This window comes from Mycteria americana, chromosome 2, assembly GCF_035582795.1.
Source record: "Mycteria americana isolate JAX WOST 10 ecotype Jacksonville Zoo and Gardens chromosome 2, USCA_MyAme_1.0, whole genome shotgun sequence".
Lineage (NCBI taxonomy): Eukaryota > Metazoa > Chordata > Aves > Ciconiiformes > Ciconiidae > Mycteria > Mycteria americana.
The window spans coordinates 22,874,573-22,887,603 of NC_134366.1; the positions used below are offsets into that span (position 1 = coordinate 22,874,573).

General features: G+C 37.9%; 1 protein-coding gene across 1 annotated transcript in view; it reads right to left on the minus strand.

Annotated features, from left to right (window-relative positions):
• Positions 1–733: 733 nt before the first annotated feature.
• Positions 734–13,031, minus strand: part of SLC39A12 (solute carrier family 39 member 12) — a 32,774-nt gene continuing 20,476 nt past the window's right edge. The window contains exons 9-12 of the mRNA XM_075495521.1: positions 11,468–11,531; positions 7,567–7,725; positions 6,060–6,247; positions 734–862 (exon numbers count right to left, since the gene is read on the minus strand). Of these exons, the coding sequence (XP_075351636.1) occupies positions 734–862; positions 6,060–6,247; positions 7,567–7,725; positions 11,468–11,531 (540 nt within the window). The remainder of the gene's footprint in view (positions 863–6,059; positions 6,248–7,566; positions 7,726–11,467; positions 11,532–13,031) is intronic.

The window sequence follows — 13,031 nt, forward strand, 5'->3', positions numbered from 1 at the left end:
TATGAGCAACCATCAGAGGTGGGATAATGCAGAAGGTGGTTACTCTGACAGTTATTATAGTCCAATGCTTGACTGTCACAGATTCCATCACACGTATGAGAAACGATATTACAGTCATAAAAGGACATTCTCAGATTGCTAGATCATAAACTTCAACATTTACACTTCTCATTTTTTACCTGCCACAGTGGACCAGTAAGATATGACTACCGAGGATCTTTATGTTGACAAATTGGATAATGCAGATATTGAGATTGTTGTATGATGCCATTTAACAGTTTAGTTTTGCTATACTTTCTAGTTTTATAGAAATACATTTATTCTTTGTACTAAGAGGCAACAAACTTTTCTGCTTCAAATTATTCAGATATGGTTAGTCCACTTTAATTATTGCATATAAAAGTGTTTTATTCTTTTCTTCAATCAGCCTGGCAGAGATCACTTAGAGCATTCAACTAGAACAGTCTCAATAAACACTAATCAAAAGCTCCTGTGAGTTTGAACATGGGATCTGGTAAACTCAGTAACAAACAAAACATAATTCTAAACATTCATGTTTACAAAAAAAATTACAAAATCTGAACAATAAGTTAATATAGTGAAATAGTTATCTACTGTTCAGATATAAAAATCCCAGCAACTTAATTTATATATCACTAGAGCAGACATGACAAAATTATGAATAATGCTATCCACTGTCATAAGTGGTACTTCAAGATTTCCACCAGAAAACTTATATTTTAATTTTCTGTTCATATATAGCCAAAAGTAAGAGGCAAAGCCAGCCTAATAGTAATCCAAGGTTCTGTAGGAGAAACATCAACCAGGGTCGCCGTGTCTGAATATGAGTCATTTCAGGAAGCTAAAAAAAGAATAAGACACCAGAATGAGAGCCAGATATATTAATCTCTGGGAAAAAAAGTCTTATGGGAAAACAAGGCAAACTTCATTAAAAAAACTTTCAAAATGCTGAGTTTCTGAATATAGCTATTAATCTGTAGCATGTTCTGTACATTGTAACAATGCCAATCTTGACAGTGAAATATTTAAATTAATCAAATTCTACCCATTTTGGTTCTTTTACTAGTACAGACAAGAATTATAAATGACATTCCAAAATCTGTTAACTTCTCAATAGTTTTTAGTAATTTAATACAGCTGCCTGTAAGGAAATGCTTATTTAGTAAAATTAGTGATTCCCTTTTGTGGGAATAAACTAGTTTGAGGTTTTTTGTTTCAGGACTATATATAGGGTCAATCCTGCTCTTACTGAAATAACTGGCAACACTCTTATTTACTCAGGCTTTAGTAAACATACAAATAGAAAACAGGATTTTTAAAATATGCTTGAAAAAATTACGTTTAATATTTTTCTCTGTGAGTTTTAAATCAAGTAAGGGAGCAGCAGCTGTTTATAATCATATTAAAAGCTACTTACATTGACCTTCCACCCTACATGGTCTCTTGTATCAAAGTTTTAAACAGAAGGTATGTCTCAACAGAGCCTGTGAAAATGATGTCTCAGGCTCAAACTGTCTTAGTATTTATACTTTATGTATTATAGACAGCAGGGGAGACACTAATGACTGCTGATACGTTCACATCAACTTTGGAAATAAATGTAGAGCAATGGCCTGGTACTGACCTTTGGGTTTGGTTGGGATTTTTTTGCCTATTTGTTGTGAACTTGAAAACAAGAGCGAGAGGTCCTGGCACTCTCCCATCGCGTTGCCTTCCTGCTCCACTTACAGCCCGAGCTTGAATGAAGCGCCTTATTTCCTCTGCTCCGCAGAGCCTCCTCGCAGGAGCTGTAACAGCATCAGCCACTGGGAGACAGTGGAGTGGTGCTGACCAAGGAGGCTAACAGGGTATGTTTACATCTATTTGCTATGCTTGTCCTTCCCCCGTCAGAGACAGGTTTCTGGGTCTGCTTCTCCTGCACGCTTCTTTCTCTGGAACTTGGCATGGGCCCAAAAGGAAACTGTAGGGAAATATCTGCCTCCACTTTACAGTTTTGCATAAAAATAACAGGCAAACCCAAAGGTCCTGGATCTTCGTAACGACTAGGCAGTGGTTTAAATTATGGTACAAATTCACGTCTTAGAAACTCATGTAGTTATACTTAATTTGTATTTAAAGATCATCAGAAACATTTAATCTAAAGCCAATGTAAACACCTCAAAGTTCTGATGTAAATCAAAATCTGAACTGACAGCTTGTAAGTGTTCAGAGCATGTGGGTTTTGTTTTGCATAGAAGTAAAAACTGTTAGTTAAGACCTAGGCCTGAATCCAGGGTTCCAGCCTAGACCTTTGGTCTTTCTAATTTATCCTTATAATCAGGCTGTTATTTCCTCCTCCCCAGCACATGAGTGAACAAGTTCTCTAAAGAGGAAACTTTTTCCCCTCCCAGTGCACAAGCTAGTATTTTCTCTTGTCACTGTCAGTGCCAATTTATGAGTTACACACATGCACAGTAGGTTCCTAAGAAATTTTTAAAAAGGAGTTCTCAGCAGGTAGTACCCTTCCTATGTCCAATGCAGATCTCTACTCCTCCACCTAGCCTACGGGCATGTTATCAAGTGCACAGGCCATTTCTATAGCCTTACCTAGTGTGACATCCCTGCTTAGCTCTTTGCAAATAAGTTGATTGCTGACACAGTACCAGCTATGGTTCCTCAACTCTCTCTCTGAACTCGCCTAGACACAAATGTGTGTGGTACAGCCGAGAAATGCTTGTGTTTGGGAAGCATAAGCCTATGCAACTGGTAGATGCAAAACACTTCACAAATTAAGGGAAGATAGCACCACATCCAAGCTGTTGAATGCCATTGCACTTACTAATGCTTGAAGTCTGTTGGAGGCAAAGAGTTACTGTTAATCAAGGGACTACTCTGTTCCAACTCCAGCTCATGTTTTCATCATGAGCACACAAAAGATATAAAGAATTAGGGAGCAGCAGGCTGAAAGAAGGCATGAAGGGCTCTCAACCATGTGCTGGCTAAACAAGAGTTCTACCGAGCTGGGGCGTATATGGCATGACTGCTGCACTGCAACAGCCCAATAAGTCACTTTATCTCCAAAACTGGAAAGATTTTTAAGGTTAGTCAGAGGAAACGTCAGTTAGTTCCCTCGGGGAGTGATTGGCTAGCTCCTATTTCTTGATATCCTTATTGTCTTTCTTGCTTCTATCTCACTCCTTTCAAATTAGACAGTAAGTCTTTCTGGTCAGGAACCACTATGATCTGTACAATCACTCAGAAACGATGTCCCAGTCCTTGGGGTTTAATACAATGCATGTGATTTCATCAACATTTATCCATAATGATTACTTCATAGATTCTCATTTAAGAGGCTGATACAGGATTTTCAAGTTTGTTTCCCAGGAGGAAAAGGGGACATGTTTTGTCAAAGAAACTATTCATTAGGAGTGAGTTGGTCTGTTCCATTCCATATATTGGTGTCTCAAGTGGCAATTCAGATTACAGGTATGTCAAAGAAAAGCTATGTTATTAATTAAAAGATCTGTGGAAATAGTGCAAAGTTATGAGTATACTTATGACCTCTAAACAGATATCAAGTACAAAAAAATCTCATTATACTGCTCATAAAAAGCTGTTTTTCAGGGGATTTAATTTGGTAAACAACAACTAAACCCACAATATTACAGACGTTTACTCACATGCATATCCTGAAGCAACAAACAATTTATGTTGCAATATTACACCTGTGCATACACATTTACAGGACAAAATACTTCTCCCATCCACCTTCCCCAGTTACTGGGAAGATGAAGTTTTGCAGAATTCCTTGGTGAAAAATGATGAAGGATATAAATAATTTTATCTTCTGTCCTTTTCCTCAGATTTCTAAAATGATTAGTCTACTCTGCTTGTCAATGGAGCTAGAATGCCATTTGTAGAAATGAAAAACCTTTAATTAACCACAGTAATTTTGTGCAACCTTGACTGCGGCGGCAGTCTCACAGTGCTGTCCTGTCAATGAACCTCCACCTCATGCACCTCCGTGTTCCTCAATGCAGAAACCAGTGAGGCTGTTCAGTTTTATTTAACTGCTGCTCTCTTATTTCACTGCTGCTCTGACAAGCACATGAATATGTGAAAGCCCATGAAACAAATACTGAAAATTATAGTCAAGCTTTGTACACCATTAAGTATTTGTACACCATTGGCAGGAACACTGATGATTGCTGTTTGTAGGTGAGAATGCAGCAGAGAATAGAAGTTGTTTCTGTGCAGAAAGTTGAAAAATACATAAAGCATGGCTGATTTTCTTTTGAGATGTACTATACAAACATATGAAACTTTTCAGCTCTATAGATTCCTGCAGTGCTACAGGAATATTTTAAAAAATAAAATAATTCCTGTGATATTCACATTTGCACTTCTGACAAACATAGGTGAGCAACCCAATGGCAGTTCTTTTGACAAAATGCAGAGAAAGACTGATTGGAATCCTATTAATAAAAGAGAGGTGAGAGAAGTAAGATCCTCCCCCCTCTCTCCCTTCTTTCTCCTCTTCACATAGAGAACAAGATTATGGTGACAAGCTGAGAACAAGGGAAAACGTCCCTGTCTCTGCCTGGAACTGTGTCATCTCTTGGGATTTACAGCTGGCACATTGCTTTGAAGACTCCGGGAAAAACATGGTGTTGTTCTAGGAGCCTTGTGGATCCCTGACAGATGCTGACCCTACACTGAAGGAAAAATATGCCTAAATCATTCATAGCCGCATTAGTAAAACCATGTCTATTGAGTAGGTAGGCAGCCTCACTTCCAAATTTCTTTGTGTCAGAACAAGATGCAGCTTGGTACACAGTGTTCTTGTCTGTTATTTAGCACCTCAGTCAGGACTGTTGACACATCCACAATCCTTAGGCAGTTCCCTCATAAGCTCTTAGGAGCACTTTATGTTCACTTCACTTTTGTTACAATAACAAAAATAGACTAAAATACACCCAACGTCTACGGTCAATTATTACAAGTAGATTTTTAAATAGGTTATAATACTGGCATGGCATATCAGGTTTAAAGTATTATGCTTGAATCTGGTAAATGATATCTCAGGCATGAGGTGGGGGGTGGTAGTGAACACAACAGAGAGACAGCCAAGCTTAGGAAAAACACAGTAATAATTTATGAAGAGACAGACCTCCTTTTTTTTCCCTCTTGGTCTAGTCACTCAAAATATTCCATCTTTGTTCAGAAGCTTGCAAGCAACTTCACATTAACACAGGTTGGTTAAAGAGCCATGTGACAAAGCTGGCAAGGTAATTAAGTTCTGCATTGTTACAAGTGTAACAGTTAGTTAACTCTTCAATAAATGATGTAGCCTGAGGCATCTGCGTGAGTTATGATTCCACCACATTCTTCCACAGTCCTTAGACCTTCCTCCTACTGTATATCTTCACACTTTATTTTCCTATGGTCAGATCATTGCTATTCAACTGGGAGTATGAAAAATGTTGGGCAAATATGAAAAAGTTGAGGTAATATCTGATGGGTTTTTAATTGCTTAGGAGTTCATCCAAACCTCTCTGAGATAGAAAGGCTGGCCAGGAAGAGCACAGGATAAGCATCTTGCATTTTAGTTCAGAAACAGCAAATTCATGTTGAAACAATGGATGAAAAATATATAAAGAAAAGGGCAGTAAAAAAAAAGTAACCAACTTCTTCAAGATTTTAAAAAACCCTGCAGGTTCAAATGTTTCTTTATGTTGTACTAAGTAACTCTATCAGGTCTAAAAAATATATTGTTTACCTTTCCCCTTTAAAAGTCCTTTATGCCTTTCTCATATATTACCCTTTAATGGCCTTTATTTCACCTTTTTATTACTAATTACACCTAGCATGGCAGTGACACGAAACAAAGCCAGACTGTTGTTCTAAGCACTGTACACACACAGGGCAGACAACATGCTCTTCCCAAGAAGCCTATGAACTCTTTTGCCCTCCAATTTCATCCACTTGCATTTGTTGGACACTCATCTGTGATGTGGCTATGTTAAAAGAAAAATAGAACAATAGACTGAAGTTCTCACCATTTCTGCTAAAGATAAATACAAGAACATTCCAGCTGTAACAGTAAAAATCCAGTTTTGAATGCATGGGTCAGTTGATACAGAAAGGCCAATATAAAGTCCTAAGAATGCTGTTAGCGCACTTATAAAATTCATCAAAATTGCAATCTTCGTGGGGACCCCTGTACTTAGCAGCACAGCAAAATCTCCTGCCCAGAGAAAAAGACAGAAAATTTATTATTTAGATGATAATATATTTGTAAGACTCTTGGTAATAAAACATGAAGGAAAAAAATTAAGATATGCACAAAGATAGCGAATGATGGAAGATTGCCCTTAGATTTCTGTAGAATTAGTTATAAACTCATCCTGTGTGAAAAAAAACAAAACCAAAAAACCCATATTGACTTGTATTTGTTTAGCTGTTCCTAAAGATAGCATACAGTATACAGGAGTGGCTTTCTGTTAGTTCTCGATGTTCTGTGACATTTCCAACTTGGATACACGAAAAAGTGAAGTCACATGCTTTCCCAGAGTTTCTAAATCTTTCTCGACTGGGAACGTGCCAGTTCAAATCACGTGAGTATATTTGCAGCATGGTCTTTGAGTGTTTTACAGGTGCTGCAAGTCAGAAAATCCTATGCCAGTCTGATTCCAGGTTGAGTTTAATTCCACTGATTTCAGACCTAATCAACTTTGGTAAATTGTACACCAGAATCCCATCACAGATTTTTCTTCTGAAATAAATGATTTCATAACAGGTCCACGGCAAAAGATTTTAAAAATTCTCCTCTGTGGGTGTAGAAATGCCACTTTGACACTGGGGCACTACTGCCCCAGAATTAAGAAGGTCTGTCTTTGGAGTTAACTGTTCAGTATTTTGGTAATTTCTTTGCTATGCAAACAAGAGTTACCAGTTTTACAGCAATTCGCCATCCCACCCTTTTGTTTGGGGAAGTTTTCTACAGAGACAGCACATGAAATCTTCAGTCATTTAAGACCACAAGGAGATAACTGAGGGCAACGTTCAATAGAATGATCTTCCTGTCCTGTCCGCTAGTAAAATGGGCCATATATCTTCTTTTATGATCTTGTTATTCTTGATTAGCAGCAGGAATGAGGGTAGCATAAGGACTACATTGTTCAATGGCTCTGCCGCATATTCAAACTCTTGGACAGCCCGTTGTGCCAGGCATGCCCATTATGCACACATGGCTCTTGCTCACAGCTTACTATTTTTGTGTCTGTACACATGAGAATAACAGGTCACTCTTGACCTGATGGCATTTACATTTGGAGAAGGTGAGATGGGATTGCATCCAATAAAGGGGACAGAAGCCTCCCCTCCTTTTTGTGAAGGGGAAAGACAAGAAAACAGCCTCTTCATATATCCATCTCACACATTAATGTTATAGTTCATGATGATATAAGCAAGAAGAATTCCCACTAATGTCATACAGGAAAGAATTATTTGGGAAACTTGGAACTACAAAGCCAATCAGGAAAATTACACATATATATTTCTTACCCATTTCGTGAGGAACTTCGTGGCATAAAATAGCAATAGTCGTTGTCACACCTGTTTCTGTTGAGGACGAGAATGCTGCTCCTATTACCAAGCCATCAGCAAAATTGTGAAGACTGTCACCCACCAGAACCATTATTGCTAACAAGCTAATTTTCTTACCTAGGAAAAAACAAACAAACAAACGAACAACAAAAAAGCCCAGAAGTTTGAACACAAACAGATACTGTAATTTTTGCTATGTTACAAATTATTTGGGGTTTTTCACATACAACATTATGAAAAGTCATAATAAGCAGAGGACAACAGTGTTTATCTGTTTTGTCTTTGTTATTATACTTCTTTCAATACACGTGAAACAAAAAATAGGTTGTAGAATAATTCAGAGATGCAAATAGCAGGAAATAGCCTCTTTATTTTTACTGGCTCAACTATTAGACAAAAACTTAGAGTTCAGTTTGACTCCAGGCTCATGATATATGTCCTAAAGGTTTTCATCAATATTTCCTTGGTTGCTGAAATTCACACAAGTTTTCTTGCATTCTAGATGGCTTTTTTTCCTTACAAGGTGGGAGTTTTTCCACCATCACTCACGGAATTGCCCAGCTATAATGAAGACGAATATTTAGTCTCATGCAGCTGATCATTTTAATACTGTAAAGCATGTTACTGCTGAGTAATATTTTCAGGGTCTGTTTTTTATGAGATTGTATTACAGCAAAAGATAGCGATGAAAGGCAACAAGCCTCAGAGCATCACTATCAGGACAGCGTTACAGCATGCTCATTTCCAACTTTTGTTCCAATCACTTAATGGCCGTTATGCTGATAGTACGCCTGTCTGCAGCATCACTCATGGATGCAGACGGCTGTTTTTCTTTCCCATATTGTTTTGTGACCTTGCTTTAGTGTGGAACAGTACATTGGATGTTCATGATCAGATACCTGACATGAGAGGAAAGGTCCTACTAGTGATAAAAGCATTGAAATCAAGCTAGGGGATTAGGGACAGTCTCTCCGTCCAGCCTGTAACCCAGACAGCCCTGTAGCATGCTGAATGGATTCATGGGGAGGGATTTTATCTCTTCAAGTAGCAATGAGGCTCCACACACAGGCTCAATGTCTAGGCTTAGCAACCTATAATTGGCTCCCCTATCCTGTACTTTTTTCCACCCATTTTATCCACAGTCTTACAAGCAGGACCTTCTAATGCCTCTCAGGAAACTCATCCAGCTTCCCTCTACACAGTACGGACAGAACACTTTGCAAAGGGTTGCATTTATGCCTGAAGAAGCAGGGTCGTGATTTGGGCCCTAAACATCATGTATTTTCCTGACTTCTGTTGGCCCCACACAGGCATAATATGACAGTCTAAGGAGCTGACGTGGAGCTGCACAGAACAGTCTGAATATAGCTATTACAAGGTTTCACTTCAGTAATGTTTTTCCAGAGATGACCATTTTATAGTGATGGGGGAGATGTTTTTCTTACAGAAACTGGCTAGAACCGAAGTCTTCAGACTATTATAAAAAAAAACACACAGCACATTAAAGCCTAACAACTGTATTCAGAAAATCCTCCCTAGTTGCCTGGGAGCTCTGCGGGTTCAGAAAAATTGGCAGGCTTGTTAGATTTTCCTGCCAGCTTATGGAGCCAGACGTGGATGTCCCCAGTTTGCACAGCTCTTTCTAAACACTATGGGCAGTTTATAGCCAATAGTGCAGAGCGTGAATTACATAGAAATAATGGATTGCTGCATTACATTAAGTTTGTGATTTGTAATAAGCACTGACGAGGATGAAATCATGGCCTGCCCTGAGATATTATTATTCTGTTTTATTCAAGTATCTGATTGTTGAAGAAGATATACCATGGTTACTGGAACTCACTCCAGCGTGTTGTCTATAATACAACATAGGGATCAGGTTAACATTATGGAGCAATTGCAAATGTAAGCTTTGTGAACTTACTTGACTGAAAGTTAAGAAGATGCGTATATAAACAAATCTGAATGTTTATCTTAATTTACTTTCAGCCTATTTTAAAGCAACTTTGTTACTAGCAATTATCTCACCACATTATATTGCTGCAACAGTAACTATTAACTGTTAACTTATTACCCTAACTATTTCTACAAAACCGCTTCTTAAACAACTCTACATTTATCCTTGATAATTTTCTCTGCTTAAATAGGGGATCGGAACTCGTAGCAAATTCTATTCCCTAATTTTCATAAAGCTAATGGGTGCAGCACTCCCACCATAGATTACGCTTTTTAAGCTTTGAATAAGAGTTTAAAGCAAACATTTATCCATAAAAAGATCTTTTTTCCAATGTTTTCATTACTCATACAGCAAAAATATTTCTAGTTAATATTAAGTCTCATTGAGCATACTAAATATAAAATGCTACTGTTTGATCTTTTCAGATATTGATAGAACAAGTGTGGATAAATGAGGAGAGGGCCAGTGAGACATCTTTTTCTTCCAGTAGCTTCTTGCTTTCTGAGTTACTCACTGGCTATCTAAGGCGACTCTTGCAGTCCTACTTGACATGCGTTTACAGTGAAGTCTGGCATTTCTGGAGATGGCAGGCTTCTGCCTCAGAGCTGCACATTCCACTCCATTTTGGGAAAACAACACCTAAAAGTTTAGCTCAGTATCAAGGCCCCCAGGTATGTTTATGCATTTAGCTATTCATAAGAACTGTAACAATACAAACTTTTGAAAATATGTATTCTCAAAAACACCCTAAAACAAAACAACCCCCCTTCCCTACTATGGTTTCACGTACTGATTTCTAATATAGAGGTAAAACGGAAGTATGAGGAAAAAAATGGAACCAAACAAAGAACATCATTACTGAGAAATTATCCCAAATTTAGTTATACATGAAATTTAGTTATTTGGAACCAATAACACTGAAATCACTAGAAATTTGTTTGTGCTTAGCAGATAGTGATGACTGAACAGAATGGAAACATCTAGAGATAGACTAGGTAGTCACACTGAAACTGGCACTGGATTGTGTACTGCTAGATAGGTGAGACTGAAGAAACGGAAATCCAGATTTCAAATGCCTCAGAAATGGAAATGAAGTCCACAAGAACAGAGAAGAATACTAAAAACCTAGAAGAAGATAATGACATTAAATCAATAAAATCAAATTCAATCAAACTGATGACCCGAGATCTGAGATCGCAAAATAAAGGGGAGTTGATTATAGTAAATAAACTGATTTCAATTAAAATGTTATTCCCTCAGTTGAATGACTGCAACTCTACTAAATTCACCAAGGTCACACAAGTACAGTCAAAGGCAGAGTTTGATTTATGGTCTATTTTCCCATTTTTTGGACTAAGCAGCAACAAAACAGAGAAGATAGGAATTACTTTGAAGCTCTCTGAATAAAACAGATTATCCTAAAACTGAGAGCCATCATGAGCCCACAATTCCATACATGTAATAAATCATTACTGGTTTAAAGAGGCTATTGCTTTACTGTGTAAGAGAAGAAGGAAGTAGAATTATATTAGTCTAGTGAGCCAACAAAACAATCATTTCACTACCTTCAGAAATAAAAGCCCAAGCAAAGTTTACAATTATAAAAATCTGGTTTGTATTAAATTTTGAATATTTCCCTTTAAGCAAAGGCTTTAGAAAAATGGTTTGCAAGAGTGAGTAAACAAACACTAAAGCATGGACAGTATAAGATTGATGAACTTCACAGTTACTGGGTTGGCATCTGGAAAGGTCTTTAAGCAGAGATTAAATTAGCCAAGCACCATCAGATGTGGTGAGGTAGCACATAGCAAACGCGGAGCTAAGCCAGCTTCACACTTTCAATTCCATCTCAGGTCTGAAGACTTTTCTTGTTACTTGTCTAGTCTTTTTATTGATACTAACTTTCTTTGCTGATCGCCTTACTCTCTGGAGGAGCTTCAGCAGACTCAGAATCTTCTGGGCTTCTCTAGTTAAAAGCAAAGATAATGGATCAGTGTTAAGGGGCTCTTCCAGCTGCTGCTATAAATACAGGAAAATATCAAATAAATTCAAGCTTTTTGAATTAATGATAGTTGCTGTTATTTGCACAGATATCATTAGAATCATTTATTGAGCACTGGCAGTGTGATTGGTACTGCAGAAACACATAAAAAGAAATCTCCCTTGCCCAGAAAAGTTACAGTCTAATTCAGGTAGGAAGAAAGACATTCATAAGCACTGTTGTAACCCAAGAAAATCATGTTTCTGCTTGAATACACAAAAATTTGAGCCAAATGCAGAACTAAAAAGGACATTATAATTCAAATGGTATCTTTTTATTTTGTCATGACTGGATTATTGTAGTTTCCTGCTGGATAGGGTGTCTATGGGATTTCCAAGGCAAAAATGGGTAGATACCAGAGTGTCTTTGGAGTTCACAGTTACTCTGTGAAAACACACGACTAAAAAAGATGATCATAGGTAGGTTTCACGCCCTTTCAAAAGACAGGATTTTTTTCTTCAGGGTGGTACAGCCTCCAGTGCCTTGCCTCTTGGCCTTTAGTTAGGGCTTTGTCGCGGCATCAGGCACCGCTGGCTGGGCATAGCGGCACACGAGTACACTCCACTGCAACGAGTGAAATTTACCCTGATTTCAAGTGAAGAAAGAGACAGTATCCTCGTCCTCATCCTAGAGAGTTAATTTGATGCATCAGCCCTAATGTTTAATTAATAGAAACTGCAACTGTGGGGAGAGAAGGGAGAGCATGAGGAATCTCTCTCTCTTCCTACCTCCCTCGGGCTTTTCTTTCTAACTAGAGAAATTATTAGAAATGTGTGTGAGGGTGAGATAAGCCAAAAAACTTGTTTGCTTGAAACTAGAAAAACTGAATTTATAATCACTATCTTTCCTTTTTTTGGCCAAAAAAGCATATTAAAGCTATTATAGCAGCCAATGAAGAGTCAACAGCAGCACGAAAGAGTGCTTTGTTAGGGACAGCAGCCACCACTCCAAAACCTATAGCAGAGACGTGTACTAGCTGCAAAACAGGATATGTTTCTTGGCTGGTACTAGCTTGGTTGTGATGTGGGATATGTGCTGTAGAAGCATGAGGAGGGAAGGAAAGGATTTGGTTTTTAAATTCTACATTTTAAAGGAAAAATAAAAGTCTTCAATTCCCATGATTGCAGCCAGTCATACGAATTCCAGTAATTGTTCCACTTCTCTTAGAATATTTATTCACATGCCACTTCTTTGAACTCTGAGTCAAAACTGCAAGACTAATCACTGACCTGAAGGATTTATAAGCTTTTCTTAGTCCACCAGTGTTTGTCTTACTATTACTCACATGATTCTGAAAAATTGGCTGCTCTTGTACAAACTAGTTGAGCCAGGCTAGTTCATGTGATCTATACGTAACTTTAGGGGGATCTTGCAGCTGAGAGGAATGACAAGGTCATTCATTATCATAAACAGGAAGCTATGATG